This window comes from Artibeus jamaicensis, unplaced genomic scaffold, assembly GCF_021234435.1.
Source record: "Artibeus jamaicensis isolate MK-2021 breed Jamaican fruit bat unplaced genomic scaffold, CSHL_Jam_final scaffold_537, whole genome shotgun sequence".
Lineage (NCBI taxonomy): Eukaryota > Metazoa > Chordata > Mammalia > Chiroptera > Phyllostomidae > Artibeus > Artibeus jamaicensis.
The window spans coordinates 38,454,354-38,479,057 of record NW_026522047.1 but is presented as its reverse complement, the minus strand read 5'-3'; the positions used below and the strand labels follow the sequence as shown (position 1 = coordinate 38,479,057).

Below are 24,704 nucleotides of genomic sequence, written 5' to 3'. Positions count from 1 at the left end.
GTAAAATGGGAATGATAATACATACCTCATAGGTTGTGGTGTGGAGTAAATGAATTAAAACACATAAAGTGTGCAAGAATGCACATAGCAGATAATAGTGCTATGACTTAATTTTTTGAATTTAACTTCAAAAATAAAATAAGCTAGAAACCTAACATACTAGTAAAAAAAAGGTTGAAGGTTAAAGCTTCAAATCTGAAATATAATTGCCTCGAGAATCTCAAAAACGTCTTACACCAAGTGACCCCATAATGTTCATGAGGGCGTCTTTATCCTATGGAAAACTACAATTCCCAGAACACACCTAAACAGGACCTGGGGAGTGGAACCAGGCGCGGCCGCAAGGGATTGTGGATGGCATAGTTCCTTGAGTGGAGAGAGTTTCACCTCCCAAGGGCGGGAGAGTCTAGGAGACCGCCTCTCGAGTAGGCGGGGCAATAACTGAAATGCGGCAATCATCGATCTAGTTTCTGGAAGCGCTGAGAAGTGGCGAATCGGGACACAGCAGCTTCAGCTTAGCCTGGCGCGCGATAATTTGAACACAGTGGCGGAGCGACTGGCTTGACTGAGAGGAGAGGTCGCAGACTCCGGGGTGCAGGTAATTGCCGCAGGGGGCCGAGGTGCGGGTTGGAAGACCGAGAAGAACGGGAGATTCTAGAGAACGTGGTGGGGGTGAATGTCAAGGACCGAAGTCACCAACCGGTTCTCTGCACTTCCAGGTCACGTCACCTGGTTCCTCTCTTCCTGACGCCGGAGTTTTCTAAGGCTGAAAGAGGAAAAGATATTCCTCTTTTCCGCTTTCAGCCTTAGAAGGGTCTTCCCTTAAGCCGCAGCTGACATTAATTTCCAGAGACCCTGGTTTTTCTGTTTAACTTTGAAATCACGCTTGTGTCATTTTACAAAACAAACCTGGTCCGAAGGACGGGGAGGGGGAAACTTTGCTGAGCAACACGCCGTCTGCTCGAGTTAAGGCGCAAGACTGTTGACTGTCAGCAGCCTAAGGAGGGCAGGGCATTTTGTAAAAGCAAAGGAGCGGCTTAGTTGGGGTTCCTCGACTGGTAAAATTGGAGAGGGTTTTTTGCTGGACTCGTAATAAAAGTTAGAATGGTTTCATTGCATATACAGGCTGTTGAAATGCGGTTACACCAACGAGAAAATGTGTTATGTGGAGAATATTAAGAAAGCATAGAGGGAATGGAGGCGTAGGACAGCATCTAACGGTGGTAGGGGTGGGGATGGGGTGGAGTGAGGGCAATGGCAAGGGAGTTGTTGCAGAAGATGAATGTTTCAACTTGGTGTGAACTAATAGGGCTAATGAAAGGGGAGGGTGTGCCTTAAAATAGGGTAAAAAATATTTCCTTTTTGGTAAGATCATTTTCCAGCTTGAAACATAGGTACTATCCCTGCTTTTATTTCCTGTTTTATTACTAGTGTTTTTCCTTTTATTTTTTTTACCTTCATCGTTTAAATTTTTATTATAGTGATTTGCTCAAAAAAGAAACCCTTTTCTTGGATCTTGATGGACCGTCACCCATACAAAAAGTAATTCAGACTTTTAAGGTATAATTTCTATAGTGATTTCTATGCACATTGGACGAATTTGGTTATTATAATTGTCCTCTTGCTTCTAGGAGTTCAATTAAGAAGATGTCAGCTTTTACTCCAAGGAAAAGGAAGCAGAATTCTTTGAATTGTGATGAGTGAGTCTCATGGGTAGAAACTCTTAAAAAAGAAAAATGCACCTTCCTGTCTTTCTTATCTTCTTTCTTCTATTTCTTAAAATTTCCATTCTTCCACTGGTTATAGTAATATTTTATATTCTAATACTAGTCTGAAAATACTGTAAGCTTTCAAAACTAATTATTTGCTGCTTTTTCAGGAATCACAGAAAGAGCTGTTTACTATGGCTTCAAAATATATATGTCAAATCTTCCATTATCTTGCTCCTTTCTACTCTCTTACATGATTCTTAACACAGTGTTTTCTATACAGTAGATGCTGGTCTGTAAGCCAGTCTGGAAAGTCTGTGTACTCAGTACTTACTGTGTATCATACCAAATGTAAACTACTCCCCACAGAACGGGCCCTAGTTACATAGAATTAATCATTTTAGAAGACTCGGAACCACTCAAACAAAGTATATGAGCTATAATTTGTATATGGCCATGACTTTAAAATACTTTTAAAACATACATATACACACGTATATGAAAATTTCTTTGTAAACAGTGTTTTCACAAACACTATCTTTTGAAAACTATTTGAATGCTTTGCTTGGTAAAAACAACTTGAGAGATCCTACTGTTAAACTAATAGATAATGTGTATGGACGGATGTTTGGTGGAGAAGATGTAATGTTTTTAATGTGACATATAGGTAGCGTTGTTTATTACTTAGCAGTAAAGTGACAAAAATTGAAGCAAAATAACAAGTCTTATCAATGGACCTTGTTTTTTTTTTTTTTCATAGCCTATTGTCGGACATTCCATCAAAGAAATTAACTTTGGACTTTACTGAAAACATATTTTCATCACCTAATAAACAACATATTTGCCAAAGCAGTGATAAAAATGAAGAAAAGTTGCCTTACTCTCAACAAGGCCATGCCATTTCAAGTCTGCTCCAGACATCTAAAAAAACTAGGTTACCATCTGCAAATCAAGGCTCACCTTTTAAATCTTCTGTGTCTGCTGTATCCTTTTACAACAAAAATAAGTGTTACCTCAATCCACTGGAGAGAAAGATGATAAAAGAGAGTAGATCCATTTGTCTAAAAACTAGTAATGAAGCTAAGTCTTTTCCTGGTGTGACAGAAAAAATGCAGGGAAAACCAGTTCGTTCCAAGAAGATGAACAAAAAACCACGGAAGAGCTTAACTGCTAAGGGTCAACCAAGTTATAAGTGCATCAAGCCTGTATCAAAGAATTCTAAAAATTCCATGCAAAATCGAGTGGCCTACAAACCAAGTGCGGAGAAAGAGAACAATTGTTATTCAGCTGAGAATAATCTGCCTGCTCCTAGAGTTCTAAGCCAAAAAGTCAAACCACAAGTAACGCTCCAGGGTGGAGCAGCATTTTTTGTTAGAAAAAAATCCTCTCTTAGAAAATCATCTCTGGAAAATAAGCCAATCCTGGGACTCACTCAAGAGAGTAAGTCAGAAGTGATTAAACATTCTGATGTAGAGACTGTCAGTGAAAGAAAAGGTTTTGAGACAAAACGAGTGCCAAAGTCCTTGTTAATAGAAAAGGAACTGAACATTGAGCTGCTGGGTACAAGAGGTAACAATGAAGAGAAATTAATAAAGGTAAAGAAAACTAAATGTATCATTTAAAAAACTAAGTTGGCTATATAACAAAACTTCAATATACGACCTATATATGTAATATAATTGAACAAAATTTTATTTGCAGTCTAGAGGACTGCTTTTATGGATCCAAATAGTATAGTTTAATCACGCTAAAGAATTTAGAGGCAGGGTGGAAAGATGGGACTTTTCTCCCCTTTTTGGCTAAAGGGAGCCTATCATCATTTTCTGGCACTAAAGTATATATTTTATTAAAATCCCTCATGACTAAAGTCCAGAGAAGCTTAACGACTTTTATTTGGTAGTTGGTGTTTTTAGAAAGTAGAAATAATGAAATTCATGTAGTAGGTTTCCAGCGAATAAGCAGATTCTAATTGTTTGTTTCAGCGTATTATTTAAAGTACTGGATTATTCTAGAAAATATAGAGAATACAGAAAGTACAAAAAATATATTGTCTGGAAACCCAGTACTTGGAGATGATCACTGTTAACATACAGTTGGGTTTTTTGTTTACTTTATGCAGTATGTTTTCATCGTTGCTATTCAATGCTTTTTTTGATCTTGCTCATAAATTTAACACAGCTAGCCCAAACAATAACAATACAAAAACCCTATATCTTGATGGGGGTTTTGAGTTTGTTACATGGGTATGTAAGTTTATTAAAATTCATCAAACTCTATTCTTTATATCTTTTTACTTTATATACATGTTCCTCAATTTTTTTAAATTGGGGGGGCAATTCAAGCTAAAATTAATTCTCAGTTCAGCAGCACAAAGTAGAGCAAGGTCTGCCTTTCCCCCCAGGCATCTCCTGATTCCTATTCTCCGTGTCTGTCTAATACAGTGACATGACAAATTCCCTGCAGTGCTCTTTTCTGCCTTATTTTCTGAGCTTCATTTTAAGGGGCTGGATATTGGATTCTGTCTAGTTATCATTAGTTTGAGAAGGTGTGCTTTTGTGCATCTTAAATTTGTTGAACAAGGCTCTCCTCTCTTAAGATTTTGTTAAATACCCACTACTAGTATTCATCTCTACTAGTCAGGGGTGAATTCTGTTTTCATTACTGAGTGCATAGCCTTTCCTCAACTCATTATGGAGCCTTAAGAAATGGTGGTTTGGCTCATCTCTACTGAGATATTATGGTCTGGAATAGTTCTACTTTAATCAAAAGAACTTTTCCCCAAACTATATATTCTCTAAATCTCACCAAATTAGTAATGTTAGTGAAATTTGTCAGAATTTTTTGCTACTTTGCTTTTCCCACTTCTCAGCTACTGCCCAAAAGGGGGAGTTAGAACTCTCTCCAAATACTTAAGAATGTTCTTTTTCTTTCCTTGGCTGCCTGTTTTTAAACCTTATGACAAAAGGTTGTCCCTTTCCAGTGGGTGGCTCCTGGGAAAATTTTTGCCATTTTCCCTCACTTATCTTATTCAATTTATTATATAAAGGATGTTCTATGATCTCCATTCTGCCATCTTTATCAGAAATTATAAATACATTTTTGATAGGATGACAAATTGCACACTTAAATATGCATTCTGTCTTAAAAGGTTATGAACATTTAGTAAACATAGAGGAAATTGCCCTTAAAATAGGCTGAAAATTGAGGATTTAAAGTCATGTTATAAAATAATTTATAATAAACTAGGTATTTAGTTTTAGAAACATTTATTGGAATTCATTCACTAAATGGAAAATGGTTAAGAACTTCGGGTTGTTTTTTTTTTAATTTTTACTTATTCATTATCATCAGGATTCAAGTGGAGTAGTTTCTTCAAGGGAACATAAACCTGGTGAAAATAAGTGTTTTCCTTTGGAAGATTCTCACAGTGGGAACAAGGCAGGTAAGAGAAAACTTCTCAAAATGAATTTATTATGACAATGCTCCATTAAGTGTATCACTATGAAATTATATAGGATAATTGGTAAAAGGATATGGCAAAATCCATGAAGGTAGAATACAAATGATGAAAGTTTATTACTTAATAACTGGAGTTTATCATTTAATTCTCACAACCCCAGGGAATAGATTTGTGTGCACGTTTCATAGACGAGGAGACAGACGGGCTGAGTAACGGGCCGGAGCAGGTCAGACTCTCCCCTGGTGTGCCCTTGTTTGTAGACAGTGAGCTCTAATTATGTTTTCAATGCAAAGTTAAAAGTTTGCCAACTTTCAATGTGTTATTTTTCTTTAATCAACTATTTTAATTTTGGTCTTTTTTAAAATAAGCTTTATTTTACAAAAATTTTAGATTTATAGAAAAGTTGTAAAGATAGTTCAGATAATTCCTGTATATATCCTTCACCCTATTTTTTCCAACGTTACCACCTTACATTACCATGGTGCCTTTGTCAAAACCAAGAAATTCACATTAGTACATGACTATTAACTAAGCTCTGGACTTTGAGTTCACCAGTTTTTCCATGAATGCCCTCTTCCTGTTCTAAGATCCAGTCCAGGATACCACTGCATTTACTTTTCATGTCTCCTTAGTCTCTTCTCTGTGACAATATCTGTCTTTTGCTTGTTTCCAGGTTTGTTTGTTCATTTGTTCGATTTTTGATTGGCCACTTCACAAGCCAATTCTAGAGAGGCAGGTGCTACTATATGGACAAATGGCTGATTCGAGAGCTGGCAGCCTGTGAACATGGGGGACACTCGTCCCAAAGCCCATCTTAACATCTCGGCACAGGCAGAGGTTTTTATAAGGAGGGAGAGGGAAAACAATAAAGAGATCAAAGGGAGGGGGGGTGAAAAGTCCTCTGTGTGCAGACCAGCACAGTCTGTTCTGAGAAGGACCTTAAAACCGGTCAAGTGGCAGTCTGGTGTGCGTCTTCCTGGTGTTACGATTTAGGGTCAGCAAATCTCCCAGAGCTGGGATGCCTGAAGGCCAGAGTCTGTATCTTTTGAAGTTAGATCCTGGGATTCTTAGACAAACACGCTGTTTATCTAGAAGCTACGAGTTAGTCAGAGTCAGCACTCACTGACACAATGTCAACAGAATGGTGGGGTGGGTTACCTTTTTGACCTTGACATTTTTGAGTAGTACTGACCAGAATGTTCCTGAATCTGGTTTTGTCTGATGTTTTTATCATGATTAATAATTATCATGATTAACCCATGGAGTAATGGGTTTTGGGGAAGGATGCCACTGAGGTAAAGTACCCTTCCCATCATGTAGGCTTATCTATCTATTGCTCAGACCATTGGGAGATCTTTTCAAGTCAGTTTTCTTTGGCATGTACCATCCTTTTGTCTTTTGAGCACTTCCTTACTATTTAGCATTAGTAAGATGCTCCAGTCCCATTGTGTATTTTCCTTGTCCCAGTCCTAGAATTAGCCATTTCTCCAAGGAATCCTGGTTTCTTCTACTGGGGAATAATATGTAGAAACCAATACCTGGGCTCACTACGCTCATTGCTACTGGCATGTCATTGTTTCTAGGCCCTCTGAGCAGACAGAGCCGGGGAATACACGTATATATACTAACCCACGTATACACGCATAGCTATCTTTGCTTCTGTATCTCTCCATCTGTATATGTACTAAAGAAACATAAGTTCACATTTGATGTTCTGACTCTAATCCAGTACCATAGGGTTTATCCCTTTCTTGTTTATCTGTAACTTCCCTCAGACAGTGGAAAACCTCATTCTCACCATTCACTCTCCACCTACTTAATTCTTCATTCCCATACCTGCAGAACAGTTTTTAAATTGTTAATTCATAATCTATGAGAAACAAATTTACCAACTAGAGAAATAAAGTATGGTCCTTTTGTCTTTAGCCATATACTTTCTAGTCAAAACAGCGTTTTGTGAAGTTACAAAGGTCAGCTTCCCTCTCTATCCCTACTTCCTTCAGAGTAGTTATACCATACAGTTCTAATACAGTTGGCTTTATTTGTCACAGTCTGCAGTACATCTCAGGGTCCCTCGACACATGATTTTTGTTTTTACATGCATTACACTTCACTTCTTGTCATACAGTTCTGTGGATTTTGTCAAGTGCAGAGAGCCATGTATTATGGTTCTGCGTACTCCACAAAACAGTTCTCTCACCCAAAATATCCCCTGTGTGTACCCTGTGTGGTCACCAACGCCTCTTCTCCCATTCCCCTGGCAACTACAATGTATTTTCTGTCCCTATGGTTTTACCACCGATGGAATTGTGCAACATGCAGCCTTTCAATTCTGACTTCTTTTGCTTAGTAAAATGCATTTAAGACTCATCCACATTGTTGTATATATCAATAGTTCACTGCTTTTTTTGGCTAAACTATGGCTATACCATGTCTGTTTATCTATTTCCCCTTTGAAGGACATCTTGGTTGCTGCCCGTTTTTAGCAGTTATGAACAAAGCTACTATGAACATTTGTGTACATGTCTTTCTGTGGGTGTGAGATTTCACAGGACTTGGGTGAATACCTAGAATCATGATTACAGGGTTGTGTGTAAATCTTGTTTTCACTTCATAAAAATCTGTCAAACTACTGTCCCACAACAACTGCGCCATTTTGCATTTCCGCCTGCGATGAGTAAGAGTTCCCATGACTCATTGTTCTTGCCACCATTTATTGTTGTCAATTTTTTGATGTTAGCCATTCTCATAGGTATGTGGTGAAATCTCATTGTGCTTTTCATTTAACAAATGATGCAGAGCATCTTTTCATGTGTTTATTTGCTATCTGTATTTATACCTTTGGTGAACTGTCTGTTCAGCTCTTTTGCTCATTTTTAATTGGATTGTTTTTTAATTGCTGAGTTTTAAGATGCCTTTTTGTATTCTGGATACAAGTCCTTGATTAGAAATATGATTACAAGTATTTACTCCCAGTCTGTGGCTTGTCCTTTCATTTTCTTAAGTTTTTTTGCAGAGCAAAAAGTTTTAATTTGATAAAGTCCAGCTTAATTTTTCTTTCATGTATTGTGCTTTTTGTGTTTTATGTAAAAACTAAGCAAATCGAAGTTCATGTGGATTTTTCTTTTTTATATTTTCTTCTAGAAGTTTTACAGCTTCACATTTTACACTTAGATGTGTGATCCATTTTGAGCTAATGTATGTGTGTTTTCATTTTTTTGCATATGGATGTCCATTTGTTCCAGCACTATTTGTTGACTCTCTTCTCTCCATTGAATTATCTTTGACTTTTTGTCAAAAATCAGTTTAACTATATTTGCAGGGTCTGTTTCTAGGCTCTCTATTGTGTTCCATCGGTCTACCTTTTTGCCAATACCATACTGTCTTGATTACTATTAAGTCTTGAAGTCAAATAATGTGAGTGTTTTGGTCTTATTCATCATTAAAATCTTAAGCTATAAAACGTTGAGTTTATTTTGTAATACAAATTATTGTCACTTTCCCCCACCAGTTTCTCCTGAGTTCACGGTCTATCCCATCTTCAGTGCATCTTCAGTCAATACAAAAAGGTAGGAATTGCTCTTTTAATGTTCAGTGATGATTTAATTATGAGTCTATGGATCTCTTTTTATTCTTAAACATCTTAATTTGGAGAACATTTTTCCCTTCTCTACTAAGGGGACATTAAGAATAGAAGGTGAAATCACACCCTTTCATAGAAATTTTGTAAGAACCTAAGAGTTGGGAGAAGAGAAAGATCTTTATGGGCTTGAGTAATAATAATTGCCAACATTTTTATGTAGAACCTGGCCCATAATAAGTAGTTTATATCCTTTATCCTGCTTGATCCTCACAACAACCTAAAAGGAAGATACTATTATCAATTATTTTTAGCTGAGGAAACTTAGTAATTCAGCCACAGTTGCCAACTATTAGGTGGCAGAGCCAAGACGAGAATCTGTATTTGAATCAAGCCCATTAGGCAATATTGCTTTCCCTGAGTAATAACGTATCAGTAATACTTGATGTTTAATGAGCATTTACGACCTTAGATGTAGGTACTATTATTACCCTCATTTTATAGATGGGAAAATTCTGCTCAGAAGAGTAAGTAACTCGCAGCATCTTGATGCTGTTATAAATCCCAGTAGAAGCTACCACTATCCTGTCAAAGCTAAGAGTGCGGTGTGGAAAGGCCTGAGTGAATGTGAGCTTGATAGTAGAAAGTTCTGAAAACTTCAGTAGAAGTTTCTTATAGTCTGAACATCTTCCTAAGGAGCTGTGATACTTCTCTCCCTGTTTAATAATACATGACTATAGGTATTATAGCAAGGAACTTCCTAGCCAAGTTTTCCTACTTTTAGGTGCTCCTCACCTTAAAGCACCTCGGAGACTGGGTTGGGTGGGCAATGTTCCCCCTTCAAAGGTTGTAGTCCTATTTTTTTCACTCTTCCCTTTTCTCATCTGTCTACTTTCGTGACTGTTTATTAAGGGTTGAAATCTATCACAATTAGCTGATAAAGGTTGTAAACTAATTTAATCTAGCATAAGGAGATATTAAGATACTATTGGTTGAATCATTTGAAATTGCTAAGTTTGTAGAACCCAAAAGGTCCTACAGTTTTTTGTGGTTTAATCTGTTTTACTTTAGGTAGACTACAGATTCTCTGGGTTCACGGTCTCACATTCGTTTTTTGGTTTATTCCTTCATTTGGCAAACATTTATGGAATATTATGTGATATTAAACTATTCTGAGTTTTTAGTTATGTGAAGATGAATAATATACGGTTGTGCTATCTAGGAAATTATGGTTTGAGACAGATGGGCATTTAAACAAATACATATAATAAAATGTTAAAATGGCTAAGATAGAAGTAAAGAAAGAGGTTGTGGTTGTGAGCTGAGTCACTTAGCAAAGGTTGCATAGAGAGACCAGAGCCACCAACCTAGACGTGTGTTTTCTATGTTACGGGTATTAAATAATTACCATCAGCAGCTTGTCAAAGCAGTTTAAGGGCATTATATCTAGAATTCTTTAAATGGAATAATGCATCTCACATTTTTTAAAGTTATATATGTGTATCTCCATTGGTCATGATGTAAAATATATTTCTTACCCTAGGTTAGTGAAGTCAGTTTGAAAGCCATTCTAATCAAATGATCACAGGACAAGACAGCTTGGCTTAGCTTAAAGCCTTAAACAGTTTTTTCCACCCAGTGTTTTCTTATTATCAGGTTTTTTCCTTTTTGAATTTCTTGCTTTAGGTACTAGGTTTGTTTCTTTGCCTATTTTTCTCTTTATCTCTACTCTCAGAGGCATCTATTCCTTTGTTCCTTGGAAAACCAAGGTCCTTTTTATTACAAGGCAAGGGTTACAAACTCAGTACCTGCAGTCAGAAAAGCTGGGTGGACAGTGGAGCCAGCTGGAGAATGCATGCCCCATGTAAAAGGGTGTGTGCTGTTTAGCTTTATCTATCTAGTAGGTTCTTTGAAGAAATAGAGGTCTAGTGATCTTATGATTTCTCTTGCAATATTGGAAATACACATTTTTAAGTGAAATTCCTACATTTTTAAAATACTAGCAACTAGTCCAAAGTCTTAAACACCATGTTATTCAAAACTTACCTGCTAGCCAAATTTTGGCTGAGGGGCTTCAATCTGCAACCTCTATAAGACAATCCTTACATTCTTTCCTAATGGGAAAAGGTTGCCTTGACAACATCTATCCAGCCCAAACCACTTTTTCCTAAGAATTTGAGAATAGTGGGGTGTTGCTTTAGGTATGAAGACCAGTGCATGTATTAGCCCCAACCACTGCCCAAGTAAAAATTTGTTGGGTCATTTTGCTGATGGCTGACTTCTATGGATCTGTGGGCTTTATTCGAGTCTATTTATTTGTTGTGTTATTCCAGGAATTTCTGTATACCTACATGGGTAAATATTGTCCTAAGATGTATAAAGCAAACAAAAGATTATTTTTTATGACTGAAGTCAAATTAGGAAGAGATCCTGCACATGCGCATCTGATACCACAGATGAAAGTCCCTGGCACTTGGAGTTACAAGACGAGGGTTTGAGTCTTGGTGCCATTCTCTACTGGGTACTTTTACCTTGAGTAAATTACTGATCCTGAGTGGGCCTGCGACTTCTCATTGTTCCCAGTCCTATTGCTTTATCAAGTTATTGTCTCTAGAAAGCACTAAAATTGTCAGGTGCTCTGCAAATGTCATATATATATCAGTTTTCTTTTCATTGTAATTCTCTAACCATTTTAAATTATTAAATAACATTTATCAACTTTCTGTTTCAAGATCTCTAGTTGAAGAACAGTCTCCTGTGGGATCCATCACACCTACTAACTTCTCGAAACAGATCAATACACAGAAGAGTACTAGTGCCAGAGATACAAACAAAGAAACAAAAGACCAGCTCGTTATTGTGAGTAGGTTCAAAACAATGCTCCTCCTGTATGTGGCTCTCACATGTAGACCATGAATCGGCCATGCTGTCTTAGCATAGTTAACATGGGTTATAGATATTTTGAGTTGTAAATGCCAGCTTTGTTGTGATGGCAGCATTTAAAGGTAGTCAAGTGAATTTTCAAATTGATACTGTTGGGTGATGCTAATAATTTAGCAGAAAGCTGATGAAGAAGTTGTCTTCAAGTAAGGAACATTATTGTTGATCAGCAAAAGATTGAATGAGAATAGCTACATTGTATTAGACTTGGGTTTGGCAAATTTTGGCCATGGGCCAAGTATAGACCACGGTCTGTAAGCTTAAAATGGCTTTTACATTTTGTAAAGGTTGGGGAAAGAAGAATATGTGACAAATCATGTGTGGTCTGCAAAGCATGAGGTATTTGCTCTCTGGCCCTGCGACTGCAGAACCTGGTATTTCCAGTAACATTGAGCAAGGCCTTATGGGATAGAATGGGGTTCATTAGTAAGCCAGGACATCAAATACTCCTGATTTCCCTGTTAATTTATCTGTGCTTTCCCTTAACTTTTGTTATGTATCATATTTATTTTTATCAACTCGGGGCCAAGAATTTTAATATTTCTAAATACTCAAGGAAAAAATACTATATAATGAATACAAAAGTCTTAAGACTTTTGCCCTTTGTCTTTGAAACAAGGCTTTTTTAGGTTTCTATTTAAGAGCTTAATAAAGAAGTTTCCATTGTTCATCTTAGCTGTAAATTTTGTGTTTAATCTATTCCTTCTTAGAACTATGGGTCTATCTAGCTAAAGAATCTTGATTTTTTTCTTTTTCACATGTCCATTCTAAGAGATAGTTCCACTTATCTTATTAACTTATTGCATTTTTTAGGTTTTCTCTTTTTCATTTTTTTATTTGGGGGGCGGGGAAGGAAGATATACTGTCCAGACTCATTTAGTACTTCACTTGTGCCAGCATAGAAGAAAATAAGGAGAAATTTGATGAATGGTTACAAGAACTAAATGCAGAGCTATCTGTGATACACTTGCATGGCTCCTCCCTCCCCTGAACAGGACGCAGGCCAGAAGCACTTCGGAGCCACCATGTGTAAGTCCTGTGGCATGATCTACATGGCTTCCAGCCCCAAGGACGGGCTGCAACACGCTCACTACCACCACAGGTTTCTGGAGGGCATCAAGTACACAGTGAGTAAATGCTAGTCTTCCAATTCGTCCTGAAAGTAAAACTGCTTTAAAAGATACATGGCTTTTGCTTAAATATCGAAAGACCTCTATATTCATAAATATTTCACCATCTGCAGTTTCATGTCCTTAATATTTGAGGCTAATGGTATTTAAAAGTTAAAAAGTGCCATTTTAAACTATCTATCCTAATATAATAGAAGTATTGTTCTAGGTTAAGTGAACACCCTGCATTCTTACCTCTAGCCTTCTGAGCGGAGCGGAACAGTCAAGATACAAAATTCGAAGACGAGGATGCCCCCCTCCTCCTCACTTTAACTTCTTTATAGATATAGCCTTAGAAAACAGCTTTTCTGTGACTTCTCTAGGCTTTTTCTTTTCTGAGGTCTCTTTATCAAGCAACTTTCTGGTCCGAATACATCCTATTGTTGCCCCTACCTTTATGATTACACCTGCTGCTCAAGTGCATCCTCCCCCCACCCCCGTTTTTATTGCTGTGGTTCATAGCTTCATAGTGTTTTTAGCCTGTTTTATTATTCTATCCATCCCCCACTTTCACACTCCTAGTAATTTATTTTTTCCCAAGTCAGTAGGTATGATGGATCCTACATGCTTCTATGAAGAGCACTTATCTGACTTTGCCTTGTTTTGTACTAGGTTATGTATTCACACATCTGCCAATAGAGCGTCAGCCACTTGAGGACGGGCACTTTGTTCTAAGCATCTTTTGTTTTCCTTCCCCCATTTTTAATTGGATTTTATTCTATCTTTTTTTTTTATATCATTCGCTGTTCTTTTTGTCCTCTCCAAACTAAATTATTTATTTAATGTTTGGGGGTTTTTTCCTCTTCAAATTAAACTGTGACTCTTTTTCCCTTTGGCAGGGCTGGAAAAAAGAACGTGTAGTAGCAGAGTTTTGGGATGGGAAAATTGTGCTGGTCCTGCCACACGATCCAAGTTATGCTATCAAAAAGGTATGGAACACTAGAGAAAAAGAGGGAGAAACATCAGTGTGTGATTGCCTCTCACTTGGCCCCCACTGGGGACCTGGCCCACAAGCCAGGTATGTGCCCTGACTGGGAATCAAACTGGCGACCCTTTGGTTCACAGCCCGCGCTCAATCCACTGAGCCACACCAGCCAGGGCACTAGCTTTTTAATCCTTGTTCTCCTCCTGCCTCTTCTCCCCAACCATGAAATCACCAGTGCTGAAGAGTGAAACACCTTTGCTGATATGATCCACTTTGGTACACATGTAAGGATGATTTTCATAGTAGCTCATACAAAACTAAACTTAGAATTATAAGACAATTAAAGGAATGGCAGTTGGAGTTTGAAGACAACAGCTTGCTCCCTGACTGGTGTGGCTCAGTTGTTCAGGCCTCGTCCCACAAAGAGAAAGGTTGCGGTTTGATTACAATTTCAGGTGAGGGTACATGCCTGGGTCGCAGGGTCAGTCCCCGATTGGTTGAGGTGCTTATGAGAGGCAACCAATCAATGTTTCTCTATCTCTCTCTTGCTCCCTCCCTTCCTTCCCCTCTCTCTAAAAATAAAAAAGTTTAAAAAAGACAACAGCTTATCCTTTACATTTATTTATCTTCCACTTGGGAAAGATTAGAAACTAAACTTTTCATTGTTGAGAGATGAGTGGCTCCAGAGTCTATTTCTTGTGTTAGGGTTGCCTGCATTTATTTAGCTGGGTGTTTAGCCCCAGTAAACAATGAATAAAGCTGAAACAAAACCTGTTTTGGCACTGATACTCCTTCTCCCTCCCAGGAGTCTGAATTTCTTTCTGCTGAAAGGGATCTTTAAGACAGGTTCTTAACACCCAGTTTGCAAAGTGGCAGGTACGTGCATCAATAGTGAAATAATTGGGAGAAAGGAAGGCTATGTAGATTTAGGAAATGACAATAAAAGAGGCTAAAATGATAGTAATTGTAAATTTTGGGTATATAATTATAGTTTCTCTTATACTTTTTAAAACAAATTCATCTCTTTTGGTTTTTAAATCATTAGGTAGAAGATGTCCAAGAACTTGTTGACAGTGAATTGGGCTTCCAGCAAGTTGTTCCCAGGTGTCCAAACAAAACCAAGACTTTTCTCTTCATCTCCGATGAAAAGAGAGTAGTTGGGTGTTTAATTGCAGAGCCTATCACACAGGTACGTTGTAAGTCTGTTAAATTACTGACATAATTTGTGAGCAAAATAAATTAGTTGGGAGAGGTTTCAGTAAGCATTTAAGACTACTACCATAAGTGACTTTTTTTTCCTGCTGAAACACCCTTGACCACATGAATAATTGAAGTTAATTATTTCTGTTAATATTTGTATTTTGCAATATTAAAGCAGGACAACTTAAGTCAGTCTCATGTTCACACAGTCATTTCTATACCTGGCCTATAAAGTATAGTGATTTAAAATAAGCAAATCTGTAGATCCCAGGTAATGAACATGTAGCTTAGTGCAGGTTAATACGGAGTGGGCAAAAGTAGGTTTATAGTTGTCAGTACACAGTTTATTTTTGTATTACTCTTTATTATTTGTATTATTTTTCTTCTTTTTCTTCCTATTATTGTTATTATTTTGTATCCTTATATCTTTTGGGTAATGATGGCTTATAATTTAACCTACTTTTGCTCACTCCTGTATATTTGCCAAAATTGTGGTTACTCGTTCCTTAATTAGAATCCACTTTAGGTGCTGATTAGCAGCGTTCTAGAAAAGGAGTCAGCCAACTATAGCCCGTGGGCCAAATGTGGCCGCAACCTGTTGTTGTGAATGAAGTTGTACTGGAACACAGCCACTCTCATTCACTTCTGCGTTACGTGCCACTGCTTTTGTGCCAGATGGTGAGTTAGAGTGGGTGCAACAGAGGCCACGTGGCTCAAAGAGCCCAGATCGTTACAATTTGGCCTCTTAACAGAAAAAGTTGCCAGACCTTGTTCTAGAATAGAGAGATGTAGTTTTTGCCTTCAAGGACTTTACAGGGTAATCTTTAGCTAGAGATTTATAGTTCAAATGTGTTCATATTCCACACTTGTCTCCTTCCTTTAAAATACTCAACTCACTGTCATGAAATGAAGCTAGCATAAATTTATTTTATACTCTTTTTGTGGAGAGGGAAAGGTGGGTGTGATTTTAAACAGGTAGTAGCAAGAGGAAGATTTCTGTGATGGTGCAGTACCTCTGTCCTTTGAGTGTGGTGGTGGTTAAATGGTACTGAGTACGGGCATAATGAATGCTCACGAAACTGTACACATACATTCTACCCATGTTAATTTCTTGGTTTTGCTATTGTACCATAGTTATGGAGGGTGTCACCCTTGGGGGAAATGGGTCCTCTCTGTACTAGTTTGCTACTTCCTGTGAATCTTATTATTTCAAAATAAAACATTTTCTTAAAAAACCATAGATGCCAATCAAATTTTGTAATTAATATGTAAAAATCTTTAGTGTTTTCAGGTTTTTAAAAATATATACATGTAAAAAAAAAATATATATATATATATACATGTTAGGTTGGAGAGAATAAGAGATTTTTATGTACTAAAAATCAGTCTGATTTTTTTTTTTTACATTTTTTTCTCTTTTTAATAAAAGAGGGAAGTTTCATAATGGTACACTGGCATGTTGGGAATATCTCCACACCACTACTATTTTTTTTGAAGGATTGTGTAACTATAAAACAGTAAGAATTCAATAAATTTGAAAGAATTGTAACATTTTTGGTGAAGGGATAATAAGATTAATTTTAGACTCTCAAGTTTTGTTTAAGGGATGGTTTTTAAAAAGAAACGTGAACTTACCTGTATTGTTAACTCTAGATGCTTCTATATATATGCAGGCCTTCCGTGTCCTGTCTGAACCAACCGGTCCAGAATCCCCAAACTCTAGAGAATGTCACAGGGCGTGGCAATGTTCAGATATTCCGGTCCCTGCAGTCTGTGGGATAAGTAGAATCTGGGTCTTCAGACTGAAGAGAAGAAAGCGCATTGCAAGACGACTCGTTGATACTCTTAGGTAAGGAATATAATAAATAAAATGGACCCAGATTGGTTTTCCCAGAACCATTCCCACCCAGCTCATGACCCAAAGGGAATGATGTTGATAAGACACTTCTGGATAAGTTCTATCAAAGTCAAGCCGAGTAAGTCAAGTGTTGGCCCTGTAAAAACCCACAAAACGAAATTAAATTTACTCAGTTTAGGATACAACATTCTCTTTCCCAGGTCTGAGACATGCTAACCCAGTGCTTTTCAACTACCTGCGGTGAAAGAATAGTTTAATTTGTTACAGACCAACACTCTAATAAAAGAAAATAAAGATGAATTGCTAGAAAAACAAAACAAAAAAGGAAAATACAAGTCCTAATTTTATTCAGTTTTAACAGATGTAAAATTAACATTTCAATAAATATTTAATGATTAAATATAAAACAAAGAAAATGAAAGTTCAAAAAAATCACAAAATGTACATGTCCTTTGACAGTGAGTAGGTAATTAACAAAGACTTATTGCAACTCTTAAGTGTAACTAATGTAAAAGTGAATTAGTAAGACAATCCACAGAGTGGGAGAAAATATTTGCAAATCATTTATCTAATAAAGGTCTATTATATCTAGAATAGAAGAACTCTTTTAATACAATAATAAAAAGACATACAACCTAATTTAAAGATGGTCAGGATTTCAACAGACATTTCTTCAAAGAAATACAAATGGCTTATAAACACATGAAAATCTGCTCAACATGATGAGGTATCCAAACTGAATCACCAGTCAAAACCACAATGAGACACCACTTCATACCACTTCATGCCGGGAGAATAACAAGTGTTGGTGAGGATGTAGAGGAAATGGGACACTTTGCTATAGGAACGTAAAGTGGCGCAGCTGCTGTGCAAACAGGCCATTTCTCGGAAATAGACTGTTATGACCCAGCAGTTGTACTCCTTCCTATATGTTCAAAAGAAATGAAAGCATAAATCCACACAAAGACTGGTATGTGAATGTTCATGACAGCATTATTCATAATAGCCAAAAAAACATGAAAACCAAGTTCATGATCAGTAGTGGACATACACAGTGTGGTGTATCCATACAGTGTGATATAGATACTGCAATGTGGATGAACCTTGAAAACATTATGCTATTTGAAATAAGCCAGTCACAAAAAAACCCATTTTGAATGACTCCACTTAGAGAAAATGTCCAGAATAGGCAAATCCATAGATACAAAATAGATTAGTAGTTTCCAGGGCCTGAGGGGGTGATTGGAGTGTGATGACTGATGGGTATAGGGGGATTTTGGGGGTAATGAAAGTGTTCTGGAATTAGATATTGGTGATGGTTGCACAGTTTTGTACTATTACTAAAAAACCTGAATTGTACACCTTGAAGGACGAAACCTTATGGTATACAAACTGTATCTCAAATAGCAATTCTCCATTTTAAATTCCTATGCACTAACACTGTATATTGATACTTAAAAGTTTCTAATGACAAATGAGCTTATTTCTTGCTCATGTTAGTTCACCTAATCTAGATTGGATGGGTGAGTTTCACAACACTTATTCTCTCAACTACTGTACTTGATCACAGATTACAAACCAGCGAGGGAGCGCGCTTTGAGTAGCACCATTCTAGCTTTTTGAGTTCTATACACGTTTTAAGAAAGAACACCAACGACTACTGTGGGGATCTCATCTCTGGTCATAATCCTGCTCACCCACATACACTTTATAAAGCAGAGCAGTGAGAAAAACTGGTGTCTACAGAGATTTTTATTGGATAGTTAATTATGAAATACTTCTATTTCCTATATTTTATATGAAGAAATACATAAATTTTATATGTAGAAGGCCAGTATCTTACCACCAGGAATTAATCTAGTGCTTCTCAAACTTGAAAGTGCATATGAATCACCTGGGGGTCTTGTTCAAGTGCAGGTGTGGTTCCGTAGGTCCAGGTAGGGCCTGAGATTCTGCATTCCTGGTATGAGCTCAGGTGATGATGAATGTTGCTGGTCTGTAGATTGTACTTTGAGTACTAAGGCAGTAGGTTATCTCTAAGTGATAATGAATAAACATTAAGTTGCCCTCAAAGGAGAAACATAAAACACATTCATTTGAGAACATATTTATTTTTTCTGACATGTCCAAGTTGAAGATACAGGTAACGTAATTAACAACTAGCCTGTATATGACCAGCCTTAGGCTGGATTGCCTCTTGTCTGTACAGGCAATACATGTTTAAATCCCCACAAGGGTAGAATATTATTCCTAGTTACTTTACATAAGAATCACCTTAAGGTCAGGTGGGATTATTAAGTACAAACTTACGCTGATGAGCTAGCTAGTAAAAGGACAGTTAGGACTCAACCACAGATGTGATGTATCTTCTATGGCTGATAGTACTAATAAAGGCAGGACTATTTAATCAAACCAATATTTTCCCTTGACATTCAGCAATAAACACTATTCATTTATATAGTAAGGATACCAGAAGCTTAACTTTTAATTGAATCCAATCCTTTAAGTTGTTATTTTGAAGTGGTTTCAAGAAAAAGTAGCAAGAATAGTAAAAAGAACCCCCTTATACCCTTGCCCAGATTCATCCAGTTTTAACATTTACTTTCTTTGTACTTCAGTGTATATTTATTTCTTAAGAACAAGGATATTCTCTTACATAAGCACAGTTCATTGATCAAATTCAGGACATTTAATATTGATATAATGCTTTTGTCTAATGTCTAGCTCGTATTTCAATTTTGGCATTTGTCTCGAATGTCCTCTCCAGCCTTTTCCTTCCCCCGTCTGGGATCGCACAATGCACTTAGTCCTGTCTCTTCAGTCCTTGTTTCCCTTAACCTGGGCCAGTTTTTTGGCCTTTGTCTTTTGTGACATTGAAGAGTACAGGTCAGTTACTTTATATGCTATCCCTCAATTTTGTTGAATTTGTTCAACCATTTCATTACTTTTAATCCTGAGCTCTGGATCAAAGAGAGTTGTAGTCAAAATGCAGATTAGTTTTTATCCTCTTAAAGCTCTGAGTATGTGGTGTAACCGAAAAGAATACAGTTATTGGTTAAAATCAGTGGTGGGTTTCTTTGGTCTTTATTATCTAGGGCTTTTAATCAGCAATATTGCCTCTTATTAGGTGCCTGCTACTGTGGATCACCTAGTCAGATGGATGGTTTGTACGCTTCCCTTTGTCTTAGCAGAATTTTTTCTGGACCTCAGTTTTCCGTTCTGTGAAATATTAGACTTCCATCTCAAATCTAAAGCATTAAGTCATGCTCTGGCCAAGTGGCTTAGTTGGTTGGAGCATCATCTTGTACACCAAAAGTTTGTGGGTTCGATCCCTGGTCAGGGCACATACCTAGGTTGCAGGGATCAAGCTCTGGTCAGGGTGCACATAGGAGGCAGCAGGTTGGTGTTTCTGTCTTTGGGTGAGGATTAAAAAAATAGTAAAGCACTAAGGGATCTTACTACATGATCCCTTAGTGCTTTATTATTTTTTTAATATCACTTAGTAAGATATACATTTTTTTTGAGGGGGAGCGGGAGGGAGAAGGGGAGGAACATCAGTGTTGCCTCCCGTACATTCCCCGAGAGAGGACTGAACCTGCAACCCAGGCACTGAGTACCCTGACCAGAACTGCACTGGTGACTTTGGGTTTACAAAACAGCACTCCAGCCAACTGAGCCACACTGGCCCGGGCTAAAATAAAATGTTCATTTCAATTGAGCATTTATTTAAAGAGATTTAATTTTTACATTTGGATTGCTTTAAAATAAATTGTGTTAATGTTTAATTGTGTAACTATTTAATGTTTAATTTAACAAAATTTAATTTGGTTCCATTGTTAAATTTTCTTTTCCTCTTTTTTAGGAATCGCTTCATGTTTGGCTGTTTTCTCAGCACTGATGAAATAGCATTTTCTGACCCAACACCAGATGGCAAGTTATTTGCAACCAAGTATTGCAACACTCCTAATTTCCTTGTATACAACTTCAATTGTTAAAGCCAGTTTCAACTGTGGAAGAGTTACTGTATGGATGAGTTCAGACAACTTCTTATGTAATTATTCAGCGAATGTTAAAAATATTGAGGCGCACACACACACAATATGCTGTCGCTTATGAATTGAAAAGTCAGGGATTTGTTAAAAAGTATATGGAGGTTCAAAGGAGAAATCTTTGGATGCTGTGCACTACTAGCACTCTGAATCCTTAATTCTGAAACTCAGTAGACAGAACTGGAAAATTACTTATTACATAAGAACATTGACAAAGCAAGGTGGTTTCCAACAGAAAGGACCGCTTGCTTACCTTTTATGGAGCACTTTTGAACCAGGATTATCCCACCCTCAATCAGAAGCAAACAGGCAGATTTAAAGACATCATTCTCATGCCCAGTTTTTAAAGGTCGTTCCTGAATTCTGTACCCAGAATCCTCACCTTAGAGGTAGCTCAGTTTGAATATATTTAGAAAATTTTAAATTTATCATTTCTAATGGGGTAAGATGGTAAAGACTTCCATATGCTTTTATGTACAACAGAATGATATGGTTTAATGTTTTAGTCTCTAAAAATTAATTGAAAGCAGTTTCCACCAGATTTAATTAGAACTAAACTTAGTAATTGCACTATTGTAATTTAATTTTTGGCATACACTAATTGTGCTAGTTATCTTTAGTGAAATTATTGGGAATTGAAATTCATAACAAAATGGATGCCCCAGTGGGGGTTACGATGATTCATAGTTGGTTATACTTAAAATTGTTTTGCATCTCTGAAATACTTCTTGTCCTACAACATCTAACAAAATGTACAGTATTAGTACCAAGGTTAGTGAGTAAATACAGGGTCCAGCAGAAGTATTGCCTGCTTGAGTGTGACATTTAGGGTAATAATATGGGTGTAATAATTTAGTTTTAATTTGAACATTTCACCTAAAATGCCGTATGGTGTGCTTAAGTGTGATATGTTGAGTGCTTGAATGTTACGGAATTACATGCTTATGACTTTGTAATAAAAAAGGGGTGTTATTTGGGCTAGACCCTATATATCTAGGCTGATGGGCCAGAGAACATAATCTTATATATATACAGCTAAATGTTTTAATATTTTTAAAAATAAGTTTTCTGTTATAATTCATGGATACTTTGAAAAGTAAAGAATTATTCAGATTGTTGAATCTAAAAAATATTTAGCTGCTATCTGGCAATAATTCTCTACAGAAGTAGATTTCCAGGTTATAACTTTGGAGTATGTTCATTTATGTTCTTTATTTGCCTGTCAGCTAGTGTGGTACCAAAAGTTAAAAACCTGAGTTCCAAAAGAATGTGAAAGTGTTCAAATGTAATTATGCAAACATTTTAATGTTATTTTCTGCACTGTTTTTTTGTTTTTAAATTTTATTTTAAAAATTTTATTAACATTATTTGCTTGTTCAATGCTTTTGTGATGGATCAATTAAAGTTCTTTTCAATATTCTTTGTCTATTCTCATACAACTGAATATACTAATTCCTTTTTTGTGTGTGGCTATAAATAGTATATGCTCTTTGTAAAAAAGTAATCATTGAAAACATATCCATCCACACAAAAACCTACACACAGATCATTTATAGCAGCTTCATTCATTCATAACTGTCAGAACTTGGAAACAACCAAGATGTTCTCCTGTAGATGAATAAACAGCTACATTGAGAAAGTGGATTACTATTCAGCACTAAAAAGAGGCCACAAAAAGGCATGGAGGAACCATAAATGATTATTGCCACGTGAAAGAAGCCGATCTGAGACTACATTCTGTAGGATTCCAAGTACATGACAGTCTGGACAGGCAAAACTGAAGAGTCAAAATATATGTGGCTGAGGGAGAGACACGTAGGAAGAGCACAGGATTTTTAGGGCAGTGAAAATATAGGTATGTAGTCATGTGCCACCTGACATTTCAATCAGTGACACAATGAATATACGATGGTGTTCCCACAAGATTATAGTGCAGCTGAAAAATTCCTATTGCCCAGCTAGCAATGTCACAGTCACCATAACGTCACAGCGTAACACGTTACTCATGTTTCTGTGGGGATCCTGGTATAAAAAATACTACTGAGTTGCTAGTAGTATAAACGAATAGCACATACAATTATGTGCAGTATATAATATTTAGTAACAAATGACTTACTGAGTTGTGTATTACTACACTTTACCATTATTTCAGTGTACTCTACTTATTTTAAAAAGTACAGTGTAAAATAGTATGCTGTTACTCCGGTAGCGGCCTCATGCATCTTGTGTTTAAACCTATTTTTCGATTGCATCTTTTTCTCTTGATTTAATCTCATGTTGTTTTGTTCATCATGGCCCTTAAGCATCTAAAATCCATTGCTAAGAGAGGCCACCTTGAGTGACTGACTTGGAAACAAATTCAAAGTGATTAAGGAAGGACTACAAAGGTGAAAAAATAATGGCTATTGCTCACTAGTCAGATATGTCCCACTCCACCTCAGCCACATTCTTCAAGAACAAGAACAAGGTGATGGAAGCTGTTAAAGAATCTGCTTCACTGAAGGCACTACTAACAAAAACTGGAGAAACTTCTAAGCCTGGCTTGAAGACCAGACACGGGCAGGACCCTCTCAGCCCCAGGATGATCCGCTTGAAAGCAAAAGCTTTGCTTGAGATGATAAAAGGCTGGACTCGACTACGTTGCTGAATTTATTGCTAGCTTTGAGTGGTTTAAATGATTAAGAATCATTTGTTATCCATGACATAATGTAAAAGTGAGTGATGAGTCTGCAGGTACTGATGTGAAAGCAGCTGAAGAATTTTTAGAAACTAGATATGCTGATTGTGGAGGAAATTTACACGACAGAGCCAAAATTCAATACGGATGAAGGATGAACTCTCCTTATTCTGGAAAGGACTTTCATCCATAAAGAGGCCAAGTCAGTGCCAGGTTTCAAGGCTTTTAAGGACAGGGTAAGTCTTGCCTTGTGACCTGGCAGTGAAAACCCCAGGGCCTTCAGACTTTTCTAATATTAAGACTACAAATTTCAATAAGCACATCTTTAGCCACATCCCACAAATATATATATGTATTTTTTTCACTATTAAAAATCTTTTCTACTTTTATTTTGTTAGTTTTGTGTCACCCTTTAAAAAATTTCACCTTGTAGGTTTTAAAGATTTTATTTATTTTTTTGAGAGAGGGGAAGGAGGGAGAAAGAGGGAGAGAAACATCAAACATTGACTAGTCATCTCTTGCACGCCCCCAACTGGGGACCAGACCTGCAACCAAGGCATGTGCCCCAACTGGGAACCTAACCAGCAGCCTTTCGGTTCAGGCCGAGGCTCAAGCCACTAAGCCACACCAGCCAGGGCTGTGCCATTAATATTTTGATAGAAGGTATGCTTATTAATGACCTGTACCACTGCTTGGTACGATCTCACAGAACAGGAACCCTGCAGCCCTGACAGATGTGGCTCAGTGGACTGGGCATCATCCTGCAAACCACAAGGTCAGAGGTTCAATTCCTGGTGAGGGCACATGCCTGGGTTGCAGGACAGGTCCCTGGTTGGGAGCATGCAAGAAGCAACCAATCAATGTTTCTCTCCCTCTCTTCCCCTCTCTCTAAGAATTAAAAAACAGTATGAACCCTCCAGTAGATTCTAAAATTGCTAAAGCTCAGAGCGCAGTGGTTCAATCCTCCATTTGACAGTAATTTTTTAAATTCTTACTGCAGTCAATTCTGGGCACACCACCTAGATTGACAAGCGCAATTCAATAACTGAAAATTCCTGGGGCGGATGTGATTGACAGATAGAAACTATTGATCCAAATCACCCTCATTTTACAGATTAACAAAATAAGGCTGAGAGA

General features: G+C 37.2%; 1 protein-coding gene across 2 annotated transcripts; it reads left to right on the top strand.

The window, feature by feature from the left end:
* The first annotated feature begins 523 nt into the window (after positions 1-523).
* On the top strand, positions 524-22,279 carry ESCO2 (establishment of sister chromatid cohesion N-acetyltransferase 2). 2 transcript variants are annotated; one of them, XM_037135616.2, is made up of 12 exons: positions 524-598; positions 1,482-1,542; positions 1,632-1,700; positions 2,470-3,304; positions 5,061-5,151; positions 8,681-8,738; positions 11,482-11,608; positions 12,685-12,816; positions 13,698-13,787; positions 14,829-14,972; positions 16,657-16,832; positions 20,704-22,279. In XM_037135616.2, exons 2-12 carry the CDS (start codon positions 1,520-1,522, stop codon positions 20,834-20,836), a joined length of 1,878 nt encoding a protein of 625 aa, XP_036991511.2. In that variant the 5' UTR covers positions 524-598; positions 1,482-1,519; the 3' UTR covers positions 20,837-22,279. The 2 variants fall into 2 exon arrangements, with proteins under 2 accessions (XP_036991511.2, XP_053514076.1); XM_053658101.1 differs by lacking the exon at positions 1,482-1,542 and having other exon boundaries at positions 525-598.
* The last annotated feature ends 2,425 nt before the right edge of the window (positions 22,280-24,704 follow it).